A 27,965-nucleotide genomic window follows, 5' to 3' on the forward strand; every position below is an offset into this window, starting at 1 on the left:
ATGGCAAATTTAATTGGCAGTCGGATAAGAAAAAAAAGGAATGAAGGAAGAGAACACTGAACTATTCACATCAGCACACATAAAAGCAAGAAAAAAATTGTCTTCAAACATTTTAAAACCTTTATAGAAAGTTAGAGCTAGAAAGAGCTAGAAGCCTTGACAGGAAACCTACTGCTTATACAGGCCAGACAAAATTTTAACCAAGACAGCAAAGGTTGAATTCAATGACATTGATTATTTGGCAGCACATGCAAAACAAGTGTAGAAGAAAAGTCTAGTTTTGTAATATTATGCTCTCAAGATATGCTGCAATATTACTGGCAGAAAAGTTCCATATTATTTGTGGGACTTTAACATAAACTGTGAATACCAGAACGGAGGTAAATATCCTGTGAGTCCTGGAGAGAAGGTCTTCTAATGGTTCTTCTTGTGAAGAATCACAAGCTTTCCTTTTTCAACAAAATATCACTGTATTTCCTGGATACCAAATTCACTTTTAAAGTAAAAAGAGCTTTCAAAAGACTTTTCTTAAAGTCAAGAACGTGATGAATAGCCAATGTAATTTCGTTTGATGCAACCCTGAATTTGTACACATTAGTCATGTCTGTTCATATGTCGTAACATAATTATAAAACAAATATCATCTTGGCCAGAATTCACATCTACTGCTCTTAACTATAATTGCATCTAAGAAACTCTGCAAAAGTTGGTATTTCAATTTTATATAACCCTGGGTAATATCTGTACACTGGGTTTCTCTGAGAAAGATTTCACAGGAGCTTTCCATCCAGTGCCCAGTGAGCCAAAAACATAGCCAAAAGGAGGCTTCAAGAGCCACGAAGGAAAAGACTCATCTAACTACTGATGTTTCTTTCCTAAATGTTGAAATGAAATTGCTAGAAAAAGATGGTGAGCTGCTCAGCAGGGATGTTGAGAAGTCTCACTGGAAAACCTCCATTAAAATTATGTGTTCAGTGTCTGAGACAGACATATCTCAGGTGTCTTTACGTATTTGGAACAACTGCAAGCCCTAAATACAAGGATAAAGTTTTTTATAGAGCCCGTAGGAATGCATACCTCCTAGTGCCTGGAGTAACTTTAACTCACTGTATGTAACCTTGGCCATGCTTTAACTCTTCTCTCTCCATAAACTTTCTCATTGTTTTCCAACAAAATATTTGAGATTAGAAATACAGGAACAGGACTCTATACCAAAACAACAGTTCTCACCACCTTACAGAATAGCTGAAGGGCATGAATTTACTCCTTTGTCTCATTTCTCAAAATAAAATGAAGATGCTACCATCATTGCATATTTTCCTCCTTCACACTTGAAGTATTTTTCAGAGAAGGCATGTCTGCCAGTAAAGTGAAATGGGAATTGCAAACAATTTTTCAGAGGATGATGTCATATTTCTTAGATGGCAAAATAAAGTCAAAAATAATTGTACACAAATAAATACTGCCTGAAATTTGAGCTTTTCAGATATACATATAATCCATCACAAAATCCTATATTAGGCCAATTCCCATTTCATACAAAAGTTATTCTGCCATGTCATTCTAAAATGGATAGAAAAGGAGGACTGTTTTTTATGCTATTTTAAGTGTTGTCGAGTCACACTTGTAACACCAATAATACAAATAATCTTTCCTTGATACATATAATTTTAGACAAATCTAAATTTAACAGAGAAGAAATTACAGATAGAGGTCCCAGCATGGCACTTCACACAATTTTTGGTTGCAGTTCTGTTTGAATATAGATCTTGAGCTGCAATGCAAAAAGAATAACAGCTCCAGTAGACAGACAGCTCCTTTCTAATTGATTGCTAGTTCTATTAAGCATGCAGCATGTAACATCCACTCCTGAAAAGATCTCTACTGATGGATGAATGTAGATAAATACTGAATAAAATGAAAATTCTTCACTTCAGGTCAAATCATATCCTCCCATTAAGTAAACTTGCATTCATATTGATATAATGTAATTTTTCAGATAATACTTTATTTCCTAGATTTGAGGCTACCAATAGCCTTTGAAATCTGTAGAACTCCTGATGAAGGTTTTGTCATACTCTACATGTAATCCAAAGCCATAAAGTCTTAAGTACTTGAGAATACATTCCCCAGCAAAGCAAATAATCTTTAGCAGAGTCTTCAGACTGATTTTAAAGTTTCTTCTTTACACTAATTATCATATTGCTCCTGCATTATCTGTTCAGAATGGTCATTTATTTACAGCTCTTGAAGTTAAATCAGTCACACTACTTCTGTTTGGAAGCGAATGCATAAAGGGTTAATGCTGTCTTCAGCCATCACTTAAAATAATCACAATGCAGGATTGAAAGAAATAAGCTCTCAGAGGGCCAGGAGAACTCACACTGAATTATGTATGCTCCCAGCTGTGCTGCAGTGTTGATTGGACAAGGCAAGCGGCCCTGCAGAACATCTTGCTTTACCTGCAAGAAAAACTGATACCTAAAACAGAGAGGTAAAACAAAGTTGTTATTTTAAGTCAAATTAATATTTCAAATTATCCCTTTCACTGTGCACGTACCATGTACCACAATTATGTGACAGTAAATGCCTCTATTCCCCTCTAAATGACTTCCCCTATTGATCCTGAAGTAACAACTAAGATTCATGCAGTGGAAGAACCCAAGAAAGGGAGCACTCCCTATTTTCCAAACTGCTTATATTGTGCAGATGCAATTACCTATCTCCCTAAAATGTCATTTCCCTCTTTTGGCTTTCAGAGCAGTTAGGAAGTAGGGAAGAGGGATAGGAATCAGAAAAATTGAACAAAAAACCTATCAAAGGGCAAAAGTTTAACCTCATCACAGGATCAGTGTAAAGGATGACTGGGTATTGGATGCTTGCTTACTCAAATATTTCCTCTCCACATACCAGAGTATTGACTACAATGCAGCAGGGAAGTTTGATGGAGCCCATGAAAAAGATGGATGGGTGTGCCATCAGCAACTAACTGAATCTACCCTAGCACAGGGAGGGTACTCTCCTGCTTGGAATAGTGATAGCAGGGGTGAAAATGTAGTTTACAAAGTCATAACCTGCTGCTACACTTGATAAAGCTGAGACCACTTAGAATGAATCAATATGTCCAAAGCAGATGGAACAGACAAGATAACAAGCCATTATATAAAGGATCTGCAGTTTTGCAACTTTCCATAATGATTTATACGAAATCTTTTAAACGCTATTTGGATTTTGTCTGGGTTTATTACAACAGATTTATGCAGTGTTTCACATCATCCTAAGTTAATTTCTTGCACTGATTTCCTACAAAATGTAAAAATACAATGAAGGTAATTTTTTACAGAGAAAAAAAAAGGTCTTCCATACAAGCACATAGCTTTTCCATTATTCACTAGTTCAATTTTATCTACATAGAGCCATTCAGCTACTCTGCAAATAATTTATTCTGTGTTAGTACAAGTAACTTATGAAAGCACCTTGGAATGCTCTGTAAGTTCAAAGTGCAGCTACAGCGATTTCAGAGAAGTTTACAAACTGCAGGTGACATGGTAGCTGACTCAGAAAACTTATGGTCCAACCAAATTTGCTAGGCTTTATCAGATGAGCTTCTGAATAAAGATACCCATGTCTTTCTGATTAATGATTTCCCCCAGAGTTTGTGCTGTGACAGATGTTATGGTAGGAATGTCCATCCTCTAAAAACTGGTTAATGTTCTCTACTTTAGAGGAATGGCATTAGCATTGGAATTTCCTGGGAATGTCTCTGGGCAACACAAAGCACAGACCCTCAAGGTTTCCTTTTCCTCACTCTAAGCAATACCTCAGTCCTGCTTCAAGCTTATGCTTGCAATCCTACCTAGACAATTTTTCCCTGTATTAATTGTGATAATGGCCAAGATGATTTTAAATCCTCTGTGGAGTACACAACAGCATCTTTCTGACATGAAATGCATTTCTGTTGCACACCCATACTTCTGTTAGCATTTCTCCACCTCTACAAAGCAGAGTTTGGAAGGAGAGGATGCTAGAAATGTATTATCCTTGCAGCCTGTAGTCCCAAAATAAGGTAGCATAGGAACCCTCAAAATACACCTGCATCCTGCACTGTTAATTGCTTAAGTGACTCCTGTAAGGTGAACAATCTCAATTCCCACTGAGGGCACTGAGCTCCCTGCCTTTGTCCACACCTATAGGTAAAGCAGCCTCATCCTGTGTGCCTATGTTTGTCATGCATATATCAGAGTGCCAAATTGCAAGTTTTCTCTAGCAAACATATCCAGCACACACGGCAGGGTTAGCTTTTGCCGACAAGCCAGACAGATTCTGCTGCATAGCAATTACAAATTTGACAGGTTTTCATTATTTGCAAAGAGTAATCATGTAATGGCACAGATCATCAGAATCTAATAACAACAGAGCTAGCTCTCATGTCCATTAAAGTAATAAATACATGCTCCAAAGAAACACATCGATTAGCACAAAGCAGTTAACACATCACTGGAATTACAGAGTTAGGCAGAATACTATTATTATAAAGGAAAAGAGGATCTTTAATGCTTCCTTAAGTAGAAGGACCTTTAAGAGTCCCTTCCAACCCAAATTATTCTAAGGAGATGGTGGTGGTGGTGGTATTAGTATTAGTATTAGTATTTATTAGTATTAGTATTGTTGTTGTTGTTGATATTTTCCTGAACAAAAAACCAAAACAAAACAAAAAAGCCTTCCTTCCAAGTTTTAAGAGCCTATGGGAATAAGTGCTCAAAGATGTTGAAGGCAGTTGGCTACTCAATGTGTTTCATAGAAGACTGACAATACCATCATACCACTTTCCTAGGCTGGCCTTCTGTGCCACCCAAGGTGCCAGTTCTGCATTACCAAACACTGTCAAGTCATGACCAGAGGCTTCCTAATGACACTGAAATCTTTCTTGGCTGGATTTGCACTCTAATCAGCAGAGTAGATCACTGGCTGGCCTTATCACAGGGCAAAGGAAGAACTTGTGAAAATTTAGCCCCCTGGCTCCACCCTGCCTCCTGGGAGGCAATCACAGCAGGTTCTGTGGCCAAAGTTCCATTTCCCAGGGTCACCTGCCTTACCCTGTGAGGAGGATTTAAAGCTCTTCTGGGAAAGTACAAGAAAATGGCACCAAATTTCCATAGTACAGGGGCATCCCATTGCTGCCAGCTTAAGCTCCTTTACCTGCCAAGTCACAGCATTTTTTATTTTTACCAGGCCAGCCTGAGTCTTGTTACATTGGAGATTTCCATTCCTGTGGTGCCAGTTGGAAACAAAAGAATTTTCTCACTCTGGAGTAAGAAAAATATTCTGCCTGTGCTGCAACCTTTGATTTAAGAAAATTAAAAACCTTGCATGCATTCTAATGAATCCTCATGTGCCACATTCTTAGGACATCAAAAGAAGTATTTTGGCATTTGTTAATGCAAGCCAGCACACTAATTTTGTCTGCCTACCTACCCAAATTCTCAAATTTCCTTTTGAACCGAAAGTTAATTGTCCAAGACATTTAATGAATAAAACAGACAGATAACCCCAAAACTGTGAGAGAGTTCAGATAACCATGTGTGTGTCTGTGCAAGCATGTGCATGTGTTACAGTGTGCCTCCTCATACCTTGCAGAGGACAAGCTTAGGTAAAAGAATCAGAGGCATGCAACTCTTCAATTTCCTTCACATATTTTTAGTAAGTCCAAAAGAAATCCCCTTGAAAAACAGTTCTGGAATTTAGGCTATGGCAAATAAAGAAGAAAATTCCCTGTATTTATATCTGATATCTAAGTAAACTCTAAACTTGGTCATAGCATAGTATAAATGCAGCTGTAACAATGCATTACTGAAAATATGGAAAAAAGCCAAAACCCACTCTCAAAAACACACTTCAAGGCCCTTTGATTTTTGATCCACCAGAGAACATCTTTTCTTCTTGGGCTTCCTCACTATCAACCACTGTGAAATTAATCACAATTTTCTTTCTACACACCAATGTTCAAGCAAAAACATTCAGACGTTCAAGGAAAAAAAAACAACCCAGGCACACCACAACAATATGCACCTGGTTGAAAGTATTGCTAGCCTGAGAACAAAAAACTACACTTTTATTAAATACTGTACCTTGTTATTTCTTCCTTAAGTTTACATGGATCTTCTGCATAAAATTTAATGCCAAAATACAAAGTGTATGGTGGTCCAGCTGCAGGAAAAAAAAAATTGGTGTAAAAGTGAGTTGTCATGAATTGCTAATTGGTATTAATTGTTACTAGTTGGCTACAAAACAGCTACTAAGAAGCCTATCTTAACATTTTATGAAACTTGAAATTTTCAGAAAAAATGTTACATTCACACAGCAAATGGTTATGCTAAGCATGATAGAGGCATCACAGCCACTATAAAATTATACTAATTAACACCATTTATTAGCCTAAAACAAAATTTAAGCACACAGCAGCCTTTGGACAATAATGACACTGTTAAATGGTACCATGTGCAATCCATATGTGAAATTTTGATAGAGCAAGGAACTGCAGTAACAAACCTGTTAAGAACTATAAATCTGTTGTGACTAGAATATTATGTCGACTGTGTAGATGGAATATTGTTACTTCATCTTTGTCCTTTAAGTTCCTTTAAGTTAAATACCTACTGTTTATCAACTCTTTATGTTCAGCGAGGGTCTTTGCAGGATCCAGCCAGTACTGCGAGACAGATAATTATGGAAATTAGTTACTTAACTTTGAAAATTAACACAGAACATCTGGTTATTTATATCACTTAACCTTTTCTTTTCCTTCCCTCATACTGAGCTGACAGGAGGAACTGCACTCTCATCCCTGGAAGAGAGATTGCTGCTGCTTGTGCTAGTAAAAATAAGTACCAGCTGCCATGAGAAAATATGTTTTTCTGTGAGTGCCACAGGTCTTGAGATCAGCATAGGTGAGATTAAGCACTTCAGTATGGTGGAGAAGAGACAAGAATCTCATCTGCCTTTTCATTTCTCCGGTGAGCACTTAGCTCTGTGGCCATGGCACAAACCCATGCTTAAAATCACCACGCAGCTATTTATTATTTCAAAGGCTGCCAAAATTTTCCTGAAGAATGCAAGAGGTGGGGGGAGGAGCGGGAGATTTCTAACATTTTATTTGCAAGCCAAAGATGAATGGAATTTCATTGGGTAATGCAAAGGCATTTTTCAAGCCAAAGTCGGACAGTAAAGATGAGAGCCTTTCGAGGTCCAAGAACCCTAACACCAGCGTGCACACCCAGGCACACCTACACAGTAATGTGTGCTAGATGCCTGTTAAGTGCTTGTACAGATGGATAAACAGTGTCAGCTATGGTTACACCACCAAGCTGATAGGCTGAAGTGCCAAGAGAAATGGAACAAAAAACCAGTGTCTCATTAATCCAGCGCACTTGCACAGCAGTTGCTGACAACAAACCCCGGCGTGGTGAATGCCAAGGCAGCTCCGGCTGCTGCCCTCGCCCTTCCCATCTCCTGGCAGCCCCTGTGACACTCCCAGTGCTCTCCCACCTGTGCCCCCTGCATGGGCTTGCCAGCTCACCACTGCTGCAGAGGGCTGCAGGACACAGCACCTCCTCACCCAGCTGCAAGGGATCAACGCAAGGGATCCCAGCTGCAAGGGATCAAGCTTTGTGAATCTAAAAGTATTTAACATTTGCAGAAGAAGTGGGGAAAAAAAACCGTAACCATTTTGTAATAGTCCTAACCAGGGCAACTCTCCAGTTATTAAAGGGACTAGTTGACTAATAGTTCTTTACAAACACATTTAGTATTACTTTAATATTTTTTTATTTACTAAGACTGGTTAAAAGGGTACAATGTTATTAAAGAAAATAACTCCTTTTTAAATTTTAGGCAGAAACTACATTTTTAAAAAAAGTCTTTTAAAGTGCAGCATAAAGAATAAATGGACTCTTTTGTCCTTTGTACTTTTACAAACCTGGCTCCCATACAAGCAAGGTATGTAAACTGAATGCACCCAACCACCATGCAGTATTTCATAATTAGCTCTTTTAAGTGCCTGCAAGAACTTTACCACAAATCTGGAATCTTAATTTTTTTCTATCTGCATAGGGTTAAACTTGGGTCAAATTCCATTAACCTGCTTGAAACAAAATATTAACTAGGTAGAAATGTTTGCTGTAGTATCAATGAAGTGTCTGGTGCAGAAAGATCCATCAATTGCAAACTAAATGTTGGACTGTCTTAATTAGATTCTCACAATCAAGGTGTTAGTTTTTGATCACATTTATAACAGGAAGAAACACAATGTTGGAGAGAAAGTGTGTCATATAATCTGAAATTATCAAGAGTTCCTACGGCCTCAGACAACACTAAGAACTGTAATTGCTATGTCAGATTTTTCCTGCAAATGTTCAGTGCAAAGAACCTCAATCTGCTGAGTTCAAGATGTCCCTATTACGTAAGATATGTAAAATTTTTCAGGCAATTCTCACATATAAATGTGTATTTAATTCTACTACCTTTGCTTTTAGAATCAGAAGTTATATAGATTATATTTATTATGATATCATCAGTGAACTGATCCTGCTGCAGTCTAAAAGTTTATTTGTACTACCTGTAACTCACCTGACCATCAGCTTCATGTCTGTTGTTTTAATCCAATAATATTCTTCTAAAATTTCTTGTTTCTACTCAACATTATCAGTCTTCATTTTTTTTACACTAGTTACGACATCTAATTTAACACACACAAACAATTCTCTTTCCTCTTAGATAATTTAGTATATTGTGCCTAGACATGAGTATAGAAACCCATTTTAAAAAAATCTGTTCAACAAAACACAGGCTAAGTACAATTTGACTTTTTTTCTAAGATCTTGAGGACAAAATATGCTCTACCTTGTATGACATTAATTCCCTGGATTGCCATGGGTTACCTCTTACCTGCTGTGCTCTCAAGTTGTGAGCTCAAACAGAGCTTTGTCCTAGCAGGGGAGGAAAACACATCTACATTGCAGGGTGGGGGCATGGTGCAATATGAATTAATATCATCATTTGTCCTTGTGTATTTGTATTTCTCCCCTTAGAGCCCTAGGAGGGTATCAGTATGTGATACATTCTGAGTATAATAGCTCAGACTAGCACTATCAGGTCAATATTTACTGTTGTAAATATTCTTACTGCTGTACTATTTTTTGTATATAGCATGATTCTTCTGGCATTTTACAAAAGGGAACAACTTTGGGCTTCAGGAGGACCCTTTCCCTCATCAAATTCTGCTCAGCTTTTCCTGATATTATTATGTATTATTATTGTATTATTATGTATTATTATGTATTATGTATTATGTATTATTATTATTGCTATTATTATATCATGTATTATTATTGCTATCTCTGCCTTTTGTGTACCTCAATAAAATATTGGCCTCTTCCAGACCAGTAACTAGCTTGGCTATCCTACACACCCTGGCAAAGCCATCAAGGCAGCAGCCAAGGGACTGGGTGGAGAGTGCCTGGGAGCTGCAGCACAGCAGGAAGCAGCAGTGAGAGTGGCAGGACAGCCCTCCCAGCACCAGTTCACTCAGCCCCTGGAGAAGTACACCCCAAATACTGTGTTTCTCCCAAATACTACAGCAAGGAGAGACTGTAGTGGGAAGAGTGTGGCCAGCAAGTCGAGGGAGGTGATCCTGCTCCTCTCCTCAGCCCGAGTGAAGCACATCTGGAAAACTTTGTCCAGTTCTGAGCTCCCTAGTGCAAGAGAGACAAGAAGCCAATGGACAAGGTCCAGTGAAGGGTCACAGAGATGGAGAGGGCTTTGGAGCATGTCTTTTCTGAGGAGAGGTGGGATCTGGGCTGTTTAGTCTGGAGAAGAGAAGACTGCAAGGGGATCTCACTAATGTAAGTGTCTCCAAGGTGAGTGCCAGGAGGAGGGTACTGGACTCTTTTTAATGGTGCAAACTGACAGGACAAGGAGCAATGGCATAAACTAAAACACAGGAATTTCCACCTCAATACAAGGAAGAACTTCCTTCCATTGAGGGTGGCAGAGCACTGCCCAGGGAGGGTGTGGAGTCTCCCCCTCTGGAGACATCCTAAAACCTGGTGTGTGCTCCTGTCACTTGCTCCAGGTGACTCTTCTTTGTCAGGGGGGTGGACTGGGTGATCTCCAGAGGTCTCTTCCAACCTAATGCTTCTATGATTCTGGACAGAGTTTCCTAAGACACCCTCAGCTTCTGCTGCACATATTCTGGCAATTGTGTCTCACCTAGAAGTAGCAGATGGGGCACAGAGTCCTGGGAGATGAGGCAGAAACACAAATGCCCTCTCCAGGAAGACCCAGCTGAGAACCATATCCACATTGAGAACCATGAGGACAATATCTGGTGTCAACTCACACTAATTTGGGTGCCAGCACTCCCTGCAGTAATGCAGAAGGCTCAGGGGAAGGTTAGATGGCAGAGCACAGTTAGGGATTCTGTGGCACTCAAAGAAAATTGGTCTTTTTTAAAGAACTTGCAGCACAAAGAAAGGTACTCAAATACCACATGAGAAGAAGCACCACGTATTTTGTCAACAGAGGCACAAAGAGATTAGGAAACACTACTGACAAGACACGGCATTAGCTGAACCCATCTGTTCACTGGGGTGTAGTTTTATAGCATGGAATTTTTAATTCATTACTAAATGTTGTATTTTAACTAATTATTATAAGATACATTTTGTTGTACCTTTGAGGACCTGTCTTGTTCAGAGCACTAAGCAGATGTAGGTAATGCTATTCTGACATCAACTCGTAATCATCCAGAGCTTGACTCTTCCATTTGAATACTGTCCTTTTACTGCGGAGAGTTTGGGGAAACTTGGAATGTCAGTAAGGCAAAATTTGTGCGGTATGACCAAATTACTACACTAGAAGACAGCATCATCCAATTTATGCTTTACCCTACTGTTCGTGCCCCTGCCAGTGCCACCCAGCTCTGTCCATCTGTTTGCTGCATCCAGCTGTTCTCACAGGCTAATTAGTTTGCTGTCTGTTCAGGAAGAGACCATTTTAATGCTACACATTCATATACACTGCATAGCACAGTGAAACCTTGTTCACTCGTTAAAGCCCTACTGGTAGTACTAAAATAATTATGATACCACCCACATAAGAGGTAGCTCACCAACACAGCACTTAAAAGACCACCTGGAAGTGCGGAGGCATGCAAGAGTAATGGGGAAAATAACCAAACAATCCCTTTCAAACCCTTAATAAGAAAAATGTTTCTTTTGTGACTGATTTGTGTTCTTTAAAATACATCGTTTTGTCTACGCTGCTTTGTTCGTCATTCAGTTAAATCTATAGTGTGACAAAAAAAACTGACAGTACAAATAATAAAACTTTCCCCACCACAAGCAATGTATTAATAGGTAGCCCAACCCCCTAACACTTTTCTCCCTCTGAGACTAACTCAGGACCACGGTTTTATAGCTAATTAGCAAGGTAACCTTTTTCCTCTTCCCTTAGGAAATCTACTGTGGTCGATCCAAAAAATCTCCAATCCAAAATGCAAATCTAGGCTTCTTGCCAGCCATTACTGAACTAATTCCCACAACAGCCCAGAGAGTTTTAGCCACAGTCAGCATGCAACTAAATATGTTTACAGCTAAAGCACAAGGTGTTGTTTGTTGTGTGAAAACTTTCCATTATACTGCCCATTCTTAAGAGATTACAAGAGTTCACTAAAAATAGCAAACCACACATCATAAAACACATAAAACTAGACACAGTAGCAGTGTTTGGCTCATTTATGAACTTTTCAGATGGAAGGAGCATCAGCTTTTGGTTATCCTTTCACAGACAAACAACACGAAGAGGCCCTTTCTCAATGGCTTGTCACAGAGCAGCCCAGGTGCAAAGGCAGCAGCACACACTTGGCAGTCCCTGTGGCAGCATCTCCAAGGCTGGGCAGGAGCACTCCATAGCATTGTACACAGAGCTGAGGTCCCATATCCACATGACAAGGCCAGTGTTTGTGTAAGGGCAGGCGAATGACAGAAGTGGGATAAACACCTTCCTAATCCATGGGAAAATCAGGAATCACAGAGGCTTCCTGACATTGGGCTGGCCAGAGCATAAAGTCTAAAGCTAACACTACATTTACACCACTGGAGCACCACATGAGAGAAAAAGGAGAACAAAAGGATGTGCCCTAAAATGTGCTTTTATGTGTCCTTTTCACAAGAGGAGCAATCCATTTTTATCGTCATCTTTTCATATACACCACTAAATATACCCTGTGTATGCTTCTGGAAATATTCCCAGGAACAGCCATTTCTATTTTATTTGCAACCACAGCTAAAAGGAAAAGGCTTCTGAGAGCAAAAAATACCTACCTGCTCTTCATTCACACCTCAAATTCCTCAGGAAATCAAAACCACCATTTTTAACATTCTACCTTTAATTCACAGCTGAATCTGACTTTCATCTTCATGGAATAAAATGATTAGAAGCTCATCGAGGAACTGAATTCATACATTTCTGAACTATGGCACACAAGTTGAAATACAGGGAATGGGGCAGTCTGTAGCTCTCAGTAGCAATCAGCAATCTGCTTAATACTGTTCTAAATTCAGTCTTTACATTATCAGCATCTGGTTAACAGAAGAAATCAGCAAATATTTAGCCAATTAAATAAGTTATTATTATATATAGATGAAACAGGGTCTTGTGCAGTGCTATCATCACAAAACACTGGCTTCAAAACTGTAATGGCTTGACTTAATTTAACCATAGGCCAGGCAGGATTCCCTGGCTTGACTTAATTTAACCATAGGCCAGGCAGGATTCCCTTCAGAAATTTAAGGTAGTATGAAGATCATCCTGAGAATACAGCACTGGTTCCTCTTACCGAGCACCCCCTGCTCCTCACCTCTGCCTGCAGCAATCCTGCACAAGCCTTTGGTGGGGCAGGCAGCACTGCTCCAAAACACCGCCTGCTTTGGCTGAAACATCTCAGCCTGGCTGAAACATCTCCCTGTCTGTTTAGGATGGTAACGTCCCAGTGGAAAAAGCCTCAGATGTGGGGTGAGTCCCTGCCAAGGAGGCTCTAGAGAACATGGGCTCAGGGACACAGAGATGGTTCAGGCAGAGTGAAAATGGCATTGCCCAACACACCCTGAAACAGGAGTTTGGCTGGTGTTGCAGCAAGTGAAGCAGGCTGTGATGCACTCAGGGACACTGCTTCCTTGGCACTGCAGGGCCAAGTGAGGCTGAGCAGCACACAGCACCAGGCACTGGCTCCAGGGCACAGTATTAGAGAGGAAAAAGTATCAATCCTGCGTTCACATAATAATATTTACTATTTGTACTTTCTTAATTTAGTTTCCAACAACATTTAGCATTTGATTCCATTCCTATCTAAGACGCTAATGGCTATTCCAAGACTTTACTGGAAATAAACAAAATGAATTATTACTGGAAACCTGAGCCAGGAAACAGCGCAAGTTAGGGGAAGTATGACAGTCTAATGCTTTATGGGCAAACAGCACAACAGGGTGAATTTTACACATGGCAAATCCAATCTGCTGTGTCTTTTACTCACCGTTTGATGACTTCGGTCACAGTAGCGCAGCCCAAAATAATCTATTTCCACCAGGTTTAAGTGACGAAATACGTAGCCCAGGACAACCGACCCCTTCGTTGACTTCTGTGGGAAAGAATTTACAGAGCCTATTCACAAAGATGCTCTGCCTTTGTCAGCTATGTGCAGTGGCATTCATGCATTCAATTAGCTTTGTCTTTAAAAAAAAAAAAAAAAGAGGCAGTTCCCAGTGCCTTTAACAAAAATTTCAGCAGGACAGATGAAAATATTTTGCATGTTTGAAAAATAATTCTGTAAAATACTACTAGGAAGCTGGCAAGGTAGTAATTACATAATACCAAAAGAAAAACAAACAAATAAACAAAAACCCCACAGTTCTAGTGAACACAGCATTTTTCAAATCCCACTCGCTCTTCCAGTACAGACCTGTCACTCAAACTCTGACAACAGAGAACAGGAGGCAAAACTGCCCTTAAGACCTAAATTATACATCATTAACTTCTCTGTTACTAATCTTTGTAAAGAAGGTTAGTTTTATTTGTTTTCTTGTAAAATATTTTTGATATTAGAAGGGAGAGCAGTCCAACACCCTGAATTGAAATAATCCCACTGTTTTCTTGAACAGCACTTCATTAAGTATCTATGACAGTATTTGCAAACAATGTTGAGGACAATAAGCTCTATAAAAAGCTCACTTCCACCTGAATGCCTCGCATTTTTTGGTTCTCCTGGCAGCCAACAACAAACAGATGAGGAAGATGGAGAATAATTACACAGAATGATCCCCTCTCAGAATCAGTTAGAGCTTTGATGATTACAGTCCTAAATTCCACAAGAAAATATGGATATAACTCATAATTAGTTTTTGCTTAGCTGCTTCATATTTTAGAAACTACTGGACTGTAGTAAATTCACCACAGAGAAAAGAAACAGAAAGTGGAAGCTGTGAGATATTGTTTGTGCAGTTTCGCTTTCTAACCTATGAACAGATAATTTCAAAATTAAAATGGCAAATAATACTAATTTTAAAATCCTTTAATTTAGTTCTGCTGGTGAAGTACCAATCACATCACAACAGTGAAGGGCTGGGTTTTTTTCAGCAGATGCATTTGGTCAGGATTCATATCTAATCCCACGAGCAGGGACAATACAACAATTTCAGGTGGCCACTCACACACTAAGCAAGCCATGACAAGGTAAACTAATACTAATTATAATACTAATTTAAAAATCCTTTAATTTAGTTCTGCTAATAATACTAATTTAAAAATCCTTTAATTTAGTTCTGCTGGTGAAGTACCAATCACATCACAACAGTGAAGGGCTGGGTTTTTTTCAGCAGATGCATTTGGTCAGGATTCATATCTAATCCCACGAGCAGGGACAATACAACAATTTCAGGTGGCCACTCACACACTAAGCAAGCCATGACAAGGTAAACATCTCTGGTAGGCTGGAAGTAGCATATCCATACAATTCATCAGATTTACCATGTATTTGCTTAAATTAGGAGATGTACTTGAAAGGTTCTCTTTGTCTGAATCCATCAGACTGGTTGTTTACATCAGGCAACTGCAATTACATATTCCCTCAGCATGTACAGTGAGCCTTAATGATCAGCCACAAAACAGAGGGCAATCTGGGGGGAAACATGATTAAGGTAAGCAGAAATTCACTACAACTCATTTTATCAAGTTGGATAAAGCAGAGCAATACAGTGATTTTATCATCAGTTTCATCAACAAGAAGCTGAAGTCAGGTTGTGAGAACAAGGCAAGAGTGACTATCAGGAGCACTGCAGAAAAAGGTTGGAACAAAACAAAACACACCTCAAAAAATACGAAAAATACAGAGACAGTAGGGATTTAAGACTGAAGTGGTACTTGTCCTTGCTCATTTCATTTAAAATTAGTTGTCATTCAAAAGAAACTGAGGAGATATCCCACTAAAAAGGACATTGTTATCTCATCATTCATGTATTGGACTTGATGGTCCTGGTGAGCCCCTTCCAGCTGGCATGTTCTATGATTCTGTGTCATATAAAGTAAATTACTTTCAGTATTGTTAGCTATGTCCATCATCATTTAAACAGTACAGCAATGTCTCCGGAGCCTAGGGCTGGACAGGCATCTTTAGAAACAGACATAAGAAAAGCTCAAAATAAACAAGCAGCCCTGACTTCAAATGACACATGCAGATAAACTATGGCAACACTTCCAGCTGGGCACTAAACATTCAGAGAACATTTTAGACTAAAGGATCTCCAACATCAGCCACTCAGATCTGCTGGTTTTTGACACTGTTAAACACAGCGAGGTCATTAAACCCTTGCAGAAGGTGTAAAAAGGGGTGCCTGCACCATGGCTCACAGGACACATTGAGTGGTGCCCACCCAAGCCTTGCTTGCGTTCTGTGACTGTGTGAAGTTCAAATCTGTTTTCTTTCAATGAGCTTTCCACTCCTTGTCTGACCAGTACCATTATTCAAAGTGTCATTTGGTTTTATTAACAGCACTGGGAAACAGTGATTGAGCCGCCAAGATGAAGCTGTCAATTTCAATAATGTAAGTATTATTATTTTACTTACAATAATTGTACAATCCTGGGAGTAATCAAAGAAGCTTAAGTCTTACAGGAGTTCCACTTACATGACTCTGCACCAGTTTAGAATGCAACTACCTTTCTTGGCCTGAAGTCTTCTGCTTCATTCAGTTGAGGACTGCACAAGGAGTTTTTGGGACATCTTTCCTTCTACGGACCCTAAAGCTGGTATGTTATCCCCAAGAAAGGTGCACATATCAGACCTGGTTTGGTTAAAATTAAAGCCTTTCTTTCCTTTCAGAGATAAAAGGCTTTTAAACTGTTTTTTACTTATACTGCTAGGCAGACAGAAAACATAAATGCCTGTTAACTTTTTTGACACAGCTCAGTTAACACTTCAATAATTGCAGGTCCTACAGAAACAGGTGGTCTGGGTGAGGAGGAAAGGCTGAGCAAACCCACCCAGCTCACAATGGCTGGGGGCTCTCCCCTAGACAGCAGCAAGGTGCTCAGTGCTTTGATTACTCACAGCAAAAACAGACTGCATGTTGCAGCCTCCACAGCCCTCTCTGCCAATCCCTTTCACATCTTTCAGTACAGCCTGCTGAACAAAGAAGTGCTCTGCAAGGGAACAGCCAGGATGTGAGCCAGGACCTATCCTCACACCCTTCAAACCTCACCTTCCCTAACCTCATATTTTCCCAGCACTGGGGAGCACAGTCCAGGTAAAACAGTGACCCTTGGTGAAACCACTGCAGACTCATTTTCAGTTGAAGGACTCAGTTTTAGCCACGTGATTTCAGGGTTTCATGCAAGTAATTTGCATCTTCAAGTCAAATCAAGAAAGAAGTTTTGCTGATGAATCCCTCAGTAACTACTTCTCAGTCCTGAAACACATTTTTACTTCATTTGCTGGAAGTTTTGCAAACTAAGAGAAACCATCTCATTTCCCCTGATAAAATTATGGCAAAATTCAGCAAAGCTGGAAACCAAAACTATCAAAGACATTGACAGGATTACATTCACATCATATGGCATTGCAAAAGTTACATAATCTGCCTTGCATTAAGCTTGGAGTTGCAAAAGATTTGCATTCCTAGGGGTAAATCCAAGTACACTTGAAAATACCATCAGCAACCCTTTCAAGAGAGAACAAAGAATTGTTTCAATGAGTCAGAACATCTTGCTTTACATGTTAGCACTGTGGCTTCATAAACCAGAAAGGCAGGTTTACACTGGCTAAAGAAAATGACAGCCAGAACATTCAGGAGAAGGCTGATTTACCTGTAGTTTTCTTAACCAAATTGAAATTATTCTTTTAAAAGCAGTACATAGAATTCTGTGTTTTAACATATTCATATTGCTCTATATTTAGACACCCGAAATTCTTATCTTTCACACAGTTCACTGCTTTTTATCTCCAGTGAGGTTTCTCTAATGGGTGGTTTTTAATTTTCTCTCTTCTGTTGTACAGAGCAGTGTGGAGGCCACATCAAAACTATTACTGACATTAACTGAATTTAAAGACAAAATCTCTGCCCCAGTAGGATGCTAGTCCTTCTATTGAAGGAAAAGTGCTATAGGTAGTGAAGCCTCTTGTTATTGTCTGTTTTAGATCAAGCAGACATCATGGTGCATTTCTCCTGAAAATAATTCAATCCACACACACCACCTTGTACAACCCCCCCCCCAAAAAAAAAAAAGCTAAGGAAGATGCAGAATTCATGAGCCTTTGCTCAGAAAAAGGGCTCAGAACTTAGGCTGAACATAACCTTTGCCTTTTGAGATGCCCATCAGAGATGCAGCATGCTTGGAGACCAAATGGCAGTATTTGCCCTAGGTAAAGGTTACTAAGGAGAGGTTAAAATTATGCACAAAGGCAGCACACAATCATGCGTGAGAGTGAGCAGACCCAGAGCAGAAATAGGTATCTCCAAACAGCACTTTCTCACTTTTCTTTTTGGTCTATTCTTTCTCCTTACCTTAAGCTCAAGAAGACTGGACACCGTTGCAATTCTTCATTACCTTCCCCTGACAAAAGCAGCAAGGCATGAAGTTTGGAAATCAAAGTTTTTGGGTTTTAACAATGAAGACTAAGGACCCCTGTTCCCCAAGACTGTGTGCCACCCAGGCCTCAATTTGCATACCACATGTTCAAGCACAGAAGTCTTTAAATTAAAAATGCTAAACATTTACAAATATTCACCTAGACAAAACAGCTTAACCTTAATTTTCAGAATGCATGTCGAAACAGAGAAGAATTAACATTACTGTTATTTTATACATTCAAGGCATTCCCCAGCACACTCATATAACAGAAGTAAATACTTTGAGGAACCGAGAATTTAATAAATACAAATGAAACATCACAGGCTGCTCTAAGTATACATCATTAAAATGAACCACCCAAAATGTACTAATCCATCCCTGCTGCTCTGCTTGTATCTCACTGGTAGCGAACATGCCGACATATTTTCTGAGGTTCTTGTGCGAGAGCTCCTTGGATTTACAGGCACAGGCAGACCTCCCTATCACTGTTCCCAAGAACTTGACACGGTGTCTGAGCAGCCTGGATGTAACAGATCCCACAGAATTCTAAGTGCTGTATATTAAGATACCTGTAAATCAGTTTAGCTTTCACTAGTGGTCAATCCATTGCATTTCAGTCAGAAAACGCTATTCTAAAAAAAATGTCTGAAGATGCACCATATTTTTCTGGTTTTGCAATTATTGTATCTGTCACAAATTCACCTGCTCAGGGGCAGCCTTCTTGAGAGAGGGATACATTCCTGGAAGCGTGGACTCCAGCCAGTTAAACATCTCCCTTTGTAACTACTGGCTGGAGTGTCCTTTGAGGCCCTGTCACAGATAGATGTAAACCAATTTACTTGACTTTGAAACTTAGAAGCAAACAAGTTAAAGAAATTATGCTTTAAAAATGTTTGGCTTTTTGGGAATGTTGGGAAATTGGGAAAAATATTGGAAAATTACTTCAGCTCAGTGGGGTCCTTTTTAGGAAAAATATGTAAGCAAGTATAGTTATATTTACACAGTATAGCAATGCAATTTGGACATGCACACGTGTTAAAAGGAATGCTCTAAACAGGAATCAAAGCCCAACGAAGAAAACAAAGGGCAAGTAGAGCAAGCAAGTAAGTAATGGGAAGACAACTCAATTTTGGAAACATAATTGCTTACTAGTGCTTTAAAATTGATCTCTGCAACAAATGATATTTTACAAAATGGCAGCAATTGGTTCTGTTTAGAGGAATTCTAGCCATATAAATTTTATTTAAAATCTATCCACTAATCTATCCCCTGATATTAACATTATCCAGTTCATTAGCATCTACATTCACTGTGTGACAGATGAGTTAAGCTACCAACAATAATGCATTTCAAGTTTTCACAGAAAAGGTCTTTTCTGAAGAACTGAATACCAATGAACATTTCCATCACTCTAATGTACTTTGAATAAATCTACATTAAGAAAGGAATTACAACAGTAATAATGAAATAAAAAACTACAGAATACAACCATTCATTGGGAATGGTGAAGATGTAGGTTGCTACTGTTTTTCTGCTTTTTGAAACTGCTCTTCACTCACAGCTGTGTGACCTGGGGTACCTTCTTGTCAGGAGACAGCCCTTTGCTCTGTGAGGTGAGCAGCTCCATGGTAGAGCACTTGGTGGATGTGTTACCCTGGCAGAGAAAGGATGCTGTACCTACTTTTGACACATTCATTCTAAATAAAGTAAGCATCCCATTTTCTAGGTGATTTTCATGACACGGTTTTTGCAATTCTTTTTGCAGTCTTTGAAATCTTTCTTGAAACTTTTCTCATATAAACTTCTTGCAATTTTAAAAGTCTATTTTTTTGCTGCTGCTTATTTTGGCATTCTTGGTTTCTATTTTGTCCCCTTTTTAGTTATTTGCCTTATTTATTTTTCTTCCTTTATTTGTTATGTTTCGTTATGGCAATAGTTCTCATGCTAGTTCTGTCAACTTACATACAAAATATCAATTGAGAAATAAATACATAGGTATGATCTTTTTTCATCACTCATCTAGTCCTGGTATATTTGGTTCTATTCCTCCTATTTGTAATTTTGTGATTTCTGCATTTGTGCCAAAGGGAGGCACTTGAGGTACTAAAGCCTCAATTCTAACATCCTCTCTTTGCCTATGGTTATCTACTTAAACACCTCTTTTAAATTAGGTGTGGCATGCATTTTCATGGAGCATACTAAACTGATTATGCATAGCAGCTTTAGAGCACGGGGACTTAAAATTTAAATATGTCACTTGCTTTGCTTAACTGCTTTAAGTGCAAGACTGACAAGGGAGAGTGTCAGTAAAGGAGTTGAAACCTAAAAGGCTTTCAGAAAGAGAATGTTAAAAATTAAAGACGAGACACTCACTCTGTCAAACTGCTCAGGGATTTTACTATCATTTCAGCTGTTAAAAAGGTAATGAAATTGTATTCTCATTATAAGAAGTTGGCTCAAATTATTAGCTGGCAGAATGGTTAGAAAGTTTTCTGTGTTAGATTGTTTGGGAAGCTTTTAGGAACAAGAAGAATGGAAAGGAGAAAGGGTCAGTGAAAATCTTGCCAATCCTTTATTTTGCCATTTTTTCATTCAGAATGAATAGTTGTACTGTCAGAGCTGAGCATACCTGCAGAAGCTTGTTTGTACAGAGCTCCACTAGACTGAGCAAAAAAAAAAACACTTTCTCATGCTCTCTCTCCTTCAGCAAAGCCCAAATTTGGTGCCCTGCTTACCACCTGCTCTCAGCCTTGTTAACATCTTGGCCTTCAAGTTGCTTCTTCTTTTCTTAAGATAATTATTTCTGCTGCTCTCTGACTTTTACCTGTGTCATACCCCTGTTTTTCTTCCCCCTCCTTTACTCTCCATTTCTCAAAGTCTCATCAGCGTTCTGGTCTTGAAGTCAGCAGTTATGATGGTAATTCCCAAGTAGATTCTCAATTTATTTTTAACCCTTTCTAAATCCCCATGTTCAAGAGTAAGGGCTACAACATATACAGCTCAAAGACTTAAATCTTTACGTGAATTCACACCTTAGAAACCTCTATAAAGCTCAGTTAATTTTTTAAAAATAATTTCTTATATTTCCCTTCTTCAAAAGCAATGGTGCTAGGATGATTTTGTTTAACATCTGATTCTGTTAAGTGAACTCTCTCATTACCAGTCAAGAGATATTACAAGAGAAAAGTTACAAGAAAAACAGTGGAACCTTCTCAGAAGCAAAACTAACAGAAAGGACAAAGAGAAAGTATATTTCTTGATTGGACAAAGCCACCTTTTCTCCCTAGCTCTGGCACAGGTGGCTCAGGGAAGAAAGAGAGGGGGAAATTGAAAACAAAAATAGTAGCTCTCTCCATTTAACAAGCCTTTCAAAGCACAGAGATCTTTGGAACTTTCCTCTTCCACCACAAACCCGAGGGAGTCCTGCCCTGCCACAGAGCCACTCACATCCCAAAAAGCCTTTCCCAAACACTTCATGATTTTTAATATTTAAAAGTGTTCTTTCCCTTTTGATGAAGTTCAAATTCTCATCTGGGCTGACACCACCAATTTATTTATTTCTGCAGTGGTGATGGATAGAAGGCAAAGGAATACATATATTATCCTGAAAAATGTACATATGATTTCTGTACATCTTTGATAATTTGATTGCCATGGTGCTTCCATGGTGCTTATACTGGAAACTTAATTCCTAATTTCTCAAAATAAACATCTGGGATTTCATAATAAAAAAAAATTTGAAGATTGACACTTTTTAAAAAGTCTTCATTTTTTGTTCAATAGACATTTCCCATTAGAGCAATGGCAGATGCAGTGCAAGTATTTTGTTCTAAAAATAGTTTTCCAGATTTTCTCATTAACAAATGCCACACACACGCCAAAAAAAAAAAAAAAAAAAAAAAAAAAAAAAAAAAAAAAAGAAAAAGGAAAAAAAAAAAACAATCCACCACAGTCAACACGTTTGCACCAAGACAAGAATAAGTTATCCATTATCAGGCCATAATGGCTGCTAATGGGGAACTCAATACACCTGCATTCTCTCCTTCCCCTTCTAGAATTTCTGGCTGTCCTGAAGAGATGCTATCCAGTGCCACACACTGCATGGGCTCATATTACCATCTTACTGGTGCTGGGCTGCATTCAACTTTAACAGGCTTGACTGAAAAAAAAAACCCAACATAAAAGCCCGCGCATGGGAAAGGAAGGACGCTCACGGAGCCGCGGCAGCAGAGAGGGATGAAAAGGAAGTATCCATCACAGCTCCCAGCTCTTGTCACCCTCTGCTAGTGCTCCCTGGCCCCTCACACCCACACTCACAGCCAGAGTGCCTCATTCAGCTGTCAGTCAATTCCCGAATCATTCAGCTGTCAATCAGTCCCCAAATCCCTGCAGGTTCCAGCCCTGCATATTCAGATAAAACAGAATCCAAGCCAACCTTTTTTTTTTGGTAGAATGATACCCCTGCACATAAATAAACACAAAACGCAAGTGTTAAGTTAAAACAGCAACACGCATAATTTAAATTTAAAGCATCGACAGAACCTGCCAACCATTAATTCATTCTTTGTGCGAATGCGGCAGTGTCACCGCCAGTTGTTGCCCTCCCCCTGCAACTCACACAGGACTATCACCGTCTCCTCGCTGGCACCATTGCTCATCCCTGCCTGCCAGCGCTGTGCTCCTTAATTAGATCTGCCCAGGGGGTTTTGTGTGCTTTCCCCAACCACTTCCCAGTTCCTTGCCGTTTCCCACACGCTGCCTCGTTCCACAGAGCACTAGCGGCACCCTCCAAGCTCACACCCCCTTGTCACAGACACTGCTGCTTCTCCCCGCCAGGCATCCTCGCTGGCTCCGGCGGATTGCCCTGAATCCTCCCTCCACTACCCCGACCCACCTCCCATCTGTTTCTTCACCCTCCCCTGCCGACTTTGCCCTTCTCCCCACGTGAATCAAGATAGGAAATTTCTCCACACTCTCATATTGTGGGGCAGGTCACGCAGAGACACATTCGACGGCTCCAAATGCAAGAAAATTGTTTTCAGCTTTGATGCCCAAACTCAAGCATCAGGAACAGCGGGACCTGATAGGGCCAGTGTGAGATAGCATCCTAATAGGGCTTCACTGAGAAAGTCTGAGGAAATCTCTCCTGAGAGAGAGATTCCAGATCTTCAATGGGCTTATTTTAGGCATATCTTTAAAAAAAATGGAGAACAACACATATCAGGCATGGTGACCATGCTGACAGCAATTGTAATCTCTTTGCTCCAAGAGTTTCTCAGACAAAAGTTGCCTGGTTTTCTTTTTTCGGAAATAAGTAAACTGATTTGAACAAAACTTTGTGAAATAATTCATTGCAGAGTTTGAAAACTGATGAGTAGAAAACCTACAAAGAGAACAATCAACTCCAGTAGGGCTAACAACCCTCTCCCTTGCACCTTCTCTTCAGGAAAGTCCCACAAGCTTCTCACACAGAATTTACAGCTATTTCCTCAGAGATTTCATTAAAAAGTCAATATTACCCCGAACAAGATTTTGGGCAAGGAACGGTAGTGATAACACATCTATATCCCTATGAAAACGTAATGCACAAAATATTCTGTATGGTTTCAAGCAAAAATATGTCATATTTTAGTAAGATTTTCTTTCCCTGTGTCCTCCATTCTTTTTCCCTTTCAGCAATTAAACCTCTCAAGTAGTGACTTGATGTTAAGCACAGTGATTCAAGCAAGGACACTACTTTTTCACTGCTTAGTCTTCACTGGATCCATAAAATGGGTAGTATATTTAGAAGTGCCTTTATTTGATATGGGAACTGCAGAAACCAGAGGACACAACTTGCATGTTCACACAGACATCAAAAAAATGGCCACAATCTCTTTATTTTTAAGAGATGTTTAACATACCAAGGTTGTTGCAGAAAGATGTTTTTAACATGAGGCTACAAACCAATTAACTGCTATACCTTGACTTGAAACCTATTCCTGCAGAAGATTTATACTCTTTGATATGGAGCATTCAAGAAAGAGAGCATTTTATACATGGAGCAATATGATATGTATGATATATACTTACAAATATGAGAGTTATATTTTTGTACATGGTGGTAGCTTACCTATGTAAGTTACCAAGAATATTCCATATAATGAAAAAAAAAAAAAAAAAAAGAAAAAGCAAAAATAAACACTCACCTTAATTAGCATCTCTACAATACATCTCCATGAAGAAGAATAAAAAGTGATTATATACATGTGCAAATCTGGATAAATTTCTTTACTGCCAGCTGATAGGCAGATTAGTGATAAGCATAGAATAAAGATCTATACACAAACATGGCACACATAATTTTGCAGAACCAGATCCTTCTTTCTTTACTTTTAGTACAAAATCAACAAATATGTCTGTGCATTAACAAAAGCTGCAGAGATGTAAGCAGTAAACTCCTTAATGCTCATAGTCTCAGTATTGTGGCTCCACTGAAAAAAGGTATTCTTGCAGCATCTCCATTATCAGACTAATGAGGTTAGGTAATTAAATACCCCAGGCATACCACCCTTTCCTATCTGCTAAACTCTATAAGTCCACTTACACATCTGAAGCAAGAAGGAAAACAGTTTTTAAAACAGCTTGCTGACTATAGACATGAAATCACAAACATATTTCACATTAGGGGAAAAACAGGAGTTGATTATTATCAGAATACAACAAAAATCTATTTAAATTTTTCACTGGTGATGTGAAAATAACACATTCAGATTTATGTAAATGTGAAATTTATTACTGACTTTTAAGGCAGAGAATTTTAGATTAATGTTAGAAATAAGATTTTAAGTATTTACCCTAAAATTTGCACACAGTGGAACTGTGCTCACAGTGCTTTCTTTGGATCCAAAGAGCCCACAGGTCCCAGCTACTTCCCAATAATCAGAGTAGAAAACTGATGACTGCAAGAAAAGCAAAATAAGCTATGAAACTGAAGGCTGATTGTAAAAACTCTTATGGTTAAATCCTGAGCTTGCAGGCAAGCCACTGGTGCATTGTCAGGAGTCTCCAGCAGAGACTCTCCAGTTCTGCTACAGCTGTACCCTGCCACAGAGCACTGCATGAACTTTAAATGATCATGTTTTAAAGGAATTTTTTTAAATACTGCATATGCCCAACACAATTCTTTCACTGCAGGCAAGTCATGACATATTCTGCAGACTAGATAATTTCATTTCAAATAGATCACTACTTTAATTTTTAACTTGCTCAAAGTGTACTTGATTATGTCCAAATCTCTAAGGCAAAATTTCCCATCTCTGATCTGTGTTGAATACAAGACTTTTGGCAGCGTTATTTTTGTTTACAGTAAATTTTGCTTACTGGATGATTCAGACAAAATCCTATTCACACTGAAATCCAAAAGAAAAAAAACAAAAAACAAAAAACAAAACAAAACAAAACAAAAAAAAAAAAACACCAAAAACCAAAAACCCCCAGCCTTTTGCTTAAAGACAGGAGGTTCACACCCTTCAGTTTTGATCTGATTGCTTGAGGATAAAATAATGTGGTTTGCTCAGAGTAAAACCAGCAGCATATTCAGCAGAACTTAATAAAGTAATAGCCCTTAGGCTTCCCCTGTCATTTCAGTTAAGAGGCACCATTTCTGTAAATTTTTAAGGTCTGCCACTTCATGTGGACCTCAACCATGCCCATACTCATCCCTTTGTCAATGGGCTGCTGAATAAAATATATCAAAGTAATGATTCTTGAAGTTTTGTTGCAAAATCAGTGACTCTCTCATTTTCCAGAATTAATTGTGATTAGCCACCCTTCCTTGTAAAATACAAGGTTTTAACTTTTGCATCCATTTTTTTTCCTGGTGATATGAACTCCTGCTCACCAAACTTCTCTGCTGACAATAACCACATCGGGACTGCTACGTGACACAACACCCAAAACCATATTAGAATATGTATCTCTTTCTAGGTATATGTTACAACATGTATGCAAAATTATTTTTAAATAAGTGTGTTTGTTTATAAGTGGAGGAGGTTTTGTTATGATTTAGGGCATCCCCCAAAATACTGATACTTCCCAGCCAAGGTGAGATCTGAAACTTCATCCCAGGTAGCTAATAAAAGGATAAAACTGCAAGATTGTCTCTTTCTGCTGAAAGGTGCAGTTCTGTGTGAGTCAAAGAAGGTTTCAGTAAATCTTTTTCCATCATAGAAGTCTAAAACTAATAGGTGTTGGTCCAGTATCCACCATGTTAAAGATTCATCCCAGCATTATTTCTCCCAGGCCCTGCTCCTCAGCCACCAGGTTGTACTACAATTTCTCAGCCATGACTAAGGATCAAGGTTTTCATTTATTTGCCCTATTATATGAATCTATAATTAAATACCCACTCAGCAAATGCTCTCAAGTACAGTCTCATCCAGCTTCCCAGCTGTAACAAACCCAGCAGCTCTCACCAAGATGCCAAAGGTGCTTGACATCCCCGTCCCCCTGCTGAAGAAAGGGTGGATGCCAGCCTACACAGCTGCTCCTGGGAGTATAACTCATCTGGTTTCAATGAAAATGAACCAGGACAGTGCAGATCTCTCAAGTAAACTTCACAAATCTAATGGATTTCGACTTGCCAATGCCTGCTGACATCTCAGTCAGAAACCTGCTAGGAATTTTAGGCAGATATCCAATCAGTATGAAAATGAACAAGTCTCCCAGGTTGTAGGAGTAGTGGAGTAGTGATCAGTTATCCCATCCACAGCATAGAGATAAAGGGCATTTGCTATATCCAGTTATGCAAAATGTATGAGATTTTAACTGCAAATTGGCCATCTCCCTGACAGAGTTATGCTGTTAAAATACACAACTTACATCTAGATTGGGCCTGGGAGGACCAATGTGCCAGTGATGCACATGGCATTCATCCAGTTAATCAAGGAGGAGTAATGCCAGTGGCACTGACATTTCCAAGACCCAGCCTGGACCTGCTGCCATGCAACATGCCACCAAAGTCAGTGACAGAGGTCATTCATGGATGAGTGGACAGCACTACCTTAGTATCTTCCCTGTATTCTAATATACATTTTAACTAAAAGTACAACCACAGAACAGGCAATAAACCCTCACTGAAAGAAGGATGATCAAAGATTATCCAGGCTACCTAAGAAAATACAGAAAATACTCAAGATGGATGCTGAAGGTTTGCTTGGTCCTATGTGCCCTCACTTCCTCCCAGAGTGAAGTAGTTCTCACTTCTTTACATTCCAGCTGTTCACTCCTTTACAGTTGTCTGACAGCTTCTATAAACTCAGCTATTACCTAGCAGTCACTCCCTGCCACAAGAGCACAAACTTCTCCTGGGAACACTAAGAAAGGTGACACTGACTCCATTAGAGAATCACAGAGAAGTCAAAGTTGGAAAAGACCTTTAAGATCACTGACACCAACCACTGACCCAGCACTGCCAAATCCATAACACTAAACCACGTCCCTAGGTGCCACACGTCCACATATTTTAGATATTTCCAGGGTGATGACTTAACCACTTCCTGGGGCAGCCTTTTGTTTTCCTTTGTTTGACAACAGCTCCATAAAGAAATTTTCCCTATTATGCAATATAAAACTCCCCAACACTACTTGAGGCCATTTCTTCTTGTTCTATCACTTGTTCATGAGGAAAGCAACCAGTGCTCTCCTTCCAGCTCGTTGTGGTTGTAGAGCAATAAGGTCTTTCCTGAGCCTCCTCTTCTCCAGACTAAACAACCCCTCTCATCAGACTTTTTTCCCAGACTCTTTCC

General features: G+C 39.3%; 1 protein-coding gene across 2 annotated transcripts in view; it reads right to left on the reverse strand.

Annotated features, from left to right (window-relative positions):
• Window positions 1–27,965, reverse strand: part of EPB41L4A (erythrocyte membrane protein band 4.1 like 4A) — a 118,394-nt gene that overhangs the window by 58,499 nt on the left and 31,930 nt on the right. For both annotated transcript variants that reach the window (XM_059836739.1, XM_059836738.1), the window contains exons 2-5: window positions 13,589–13,693; window positions 6,658–6,709; window positions 6,129–6,207; window positions 2,384–2,481 (exon numbers count right to left, since the gene is read on the reverse strand). In XM_059836739.1, the coding sequence (XP_059692722.1) occupies window positions 2,384–2,481; window positions 6,129–6,207; window positions 6,658–6,709; window positions 13,589–13,693 (334 nt within the window). The remainder of the gene's footprint in view (window positions 1–2,383; window positions 2,482–6,128; window positions 6,208–6,657; window positions 6,710–13,588; window positions 13,694–27,965) is intronic.

This window comes from Haemorhous mexicanus, chromosome Z (genome assembly GCF_027477595.1).
Source record: "Haemorhous mexicanus isolate bHaeMex1 chromosome Z, bHaeMex1.pri, whole genome shotgun sequence".
Classification (NCBI taxonomy): Eukaryota; Metazoa; Chordata; class Aves; order Passeriformes; family Fringillidae; genus Haemorhous; species Haemorhous mexicanus.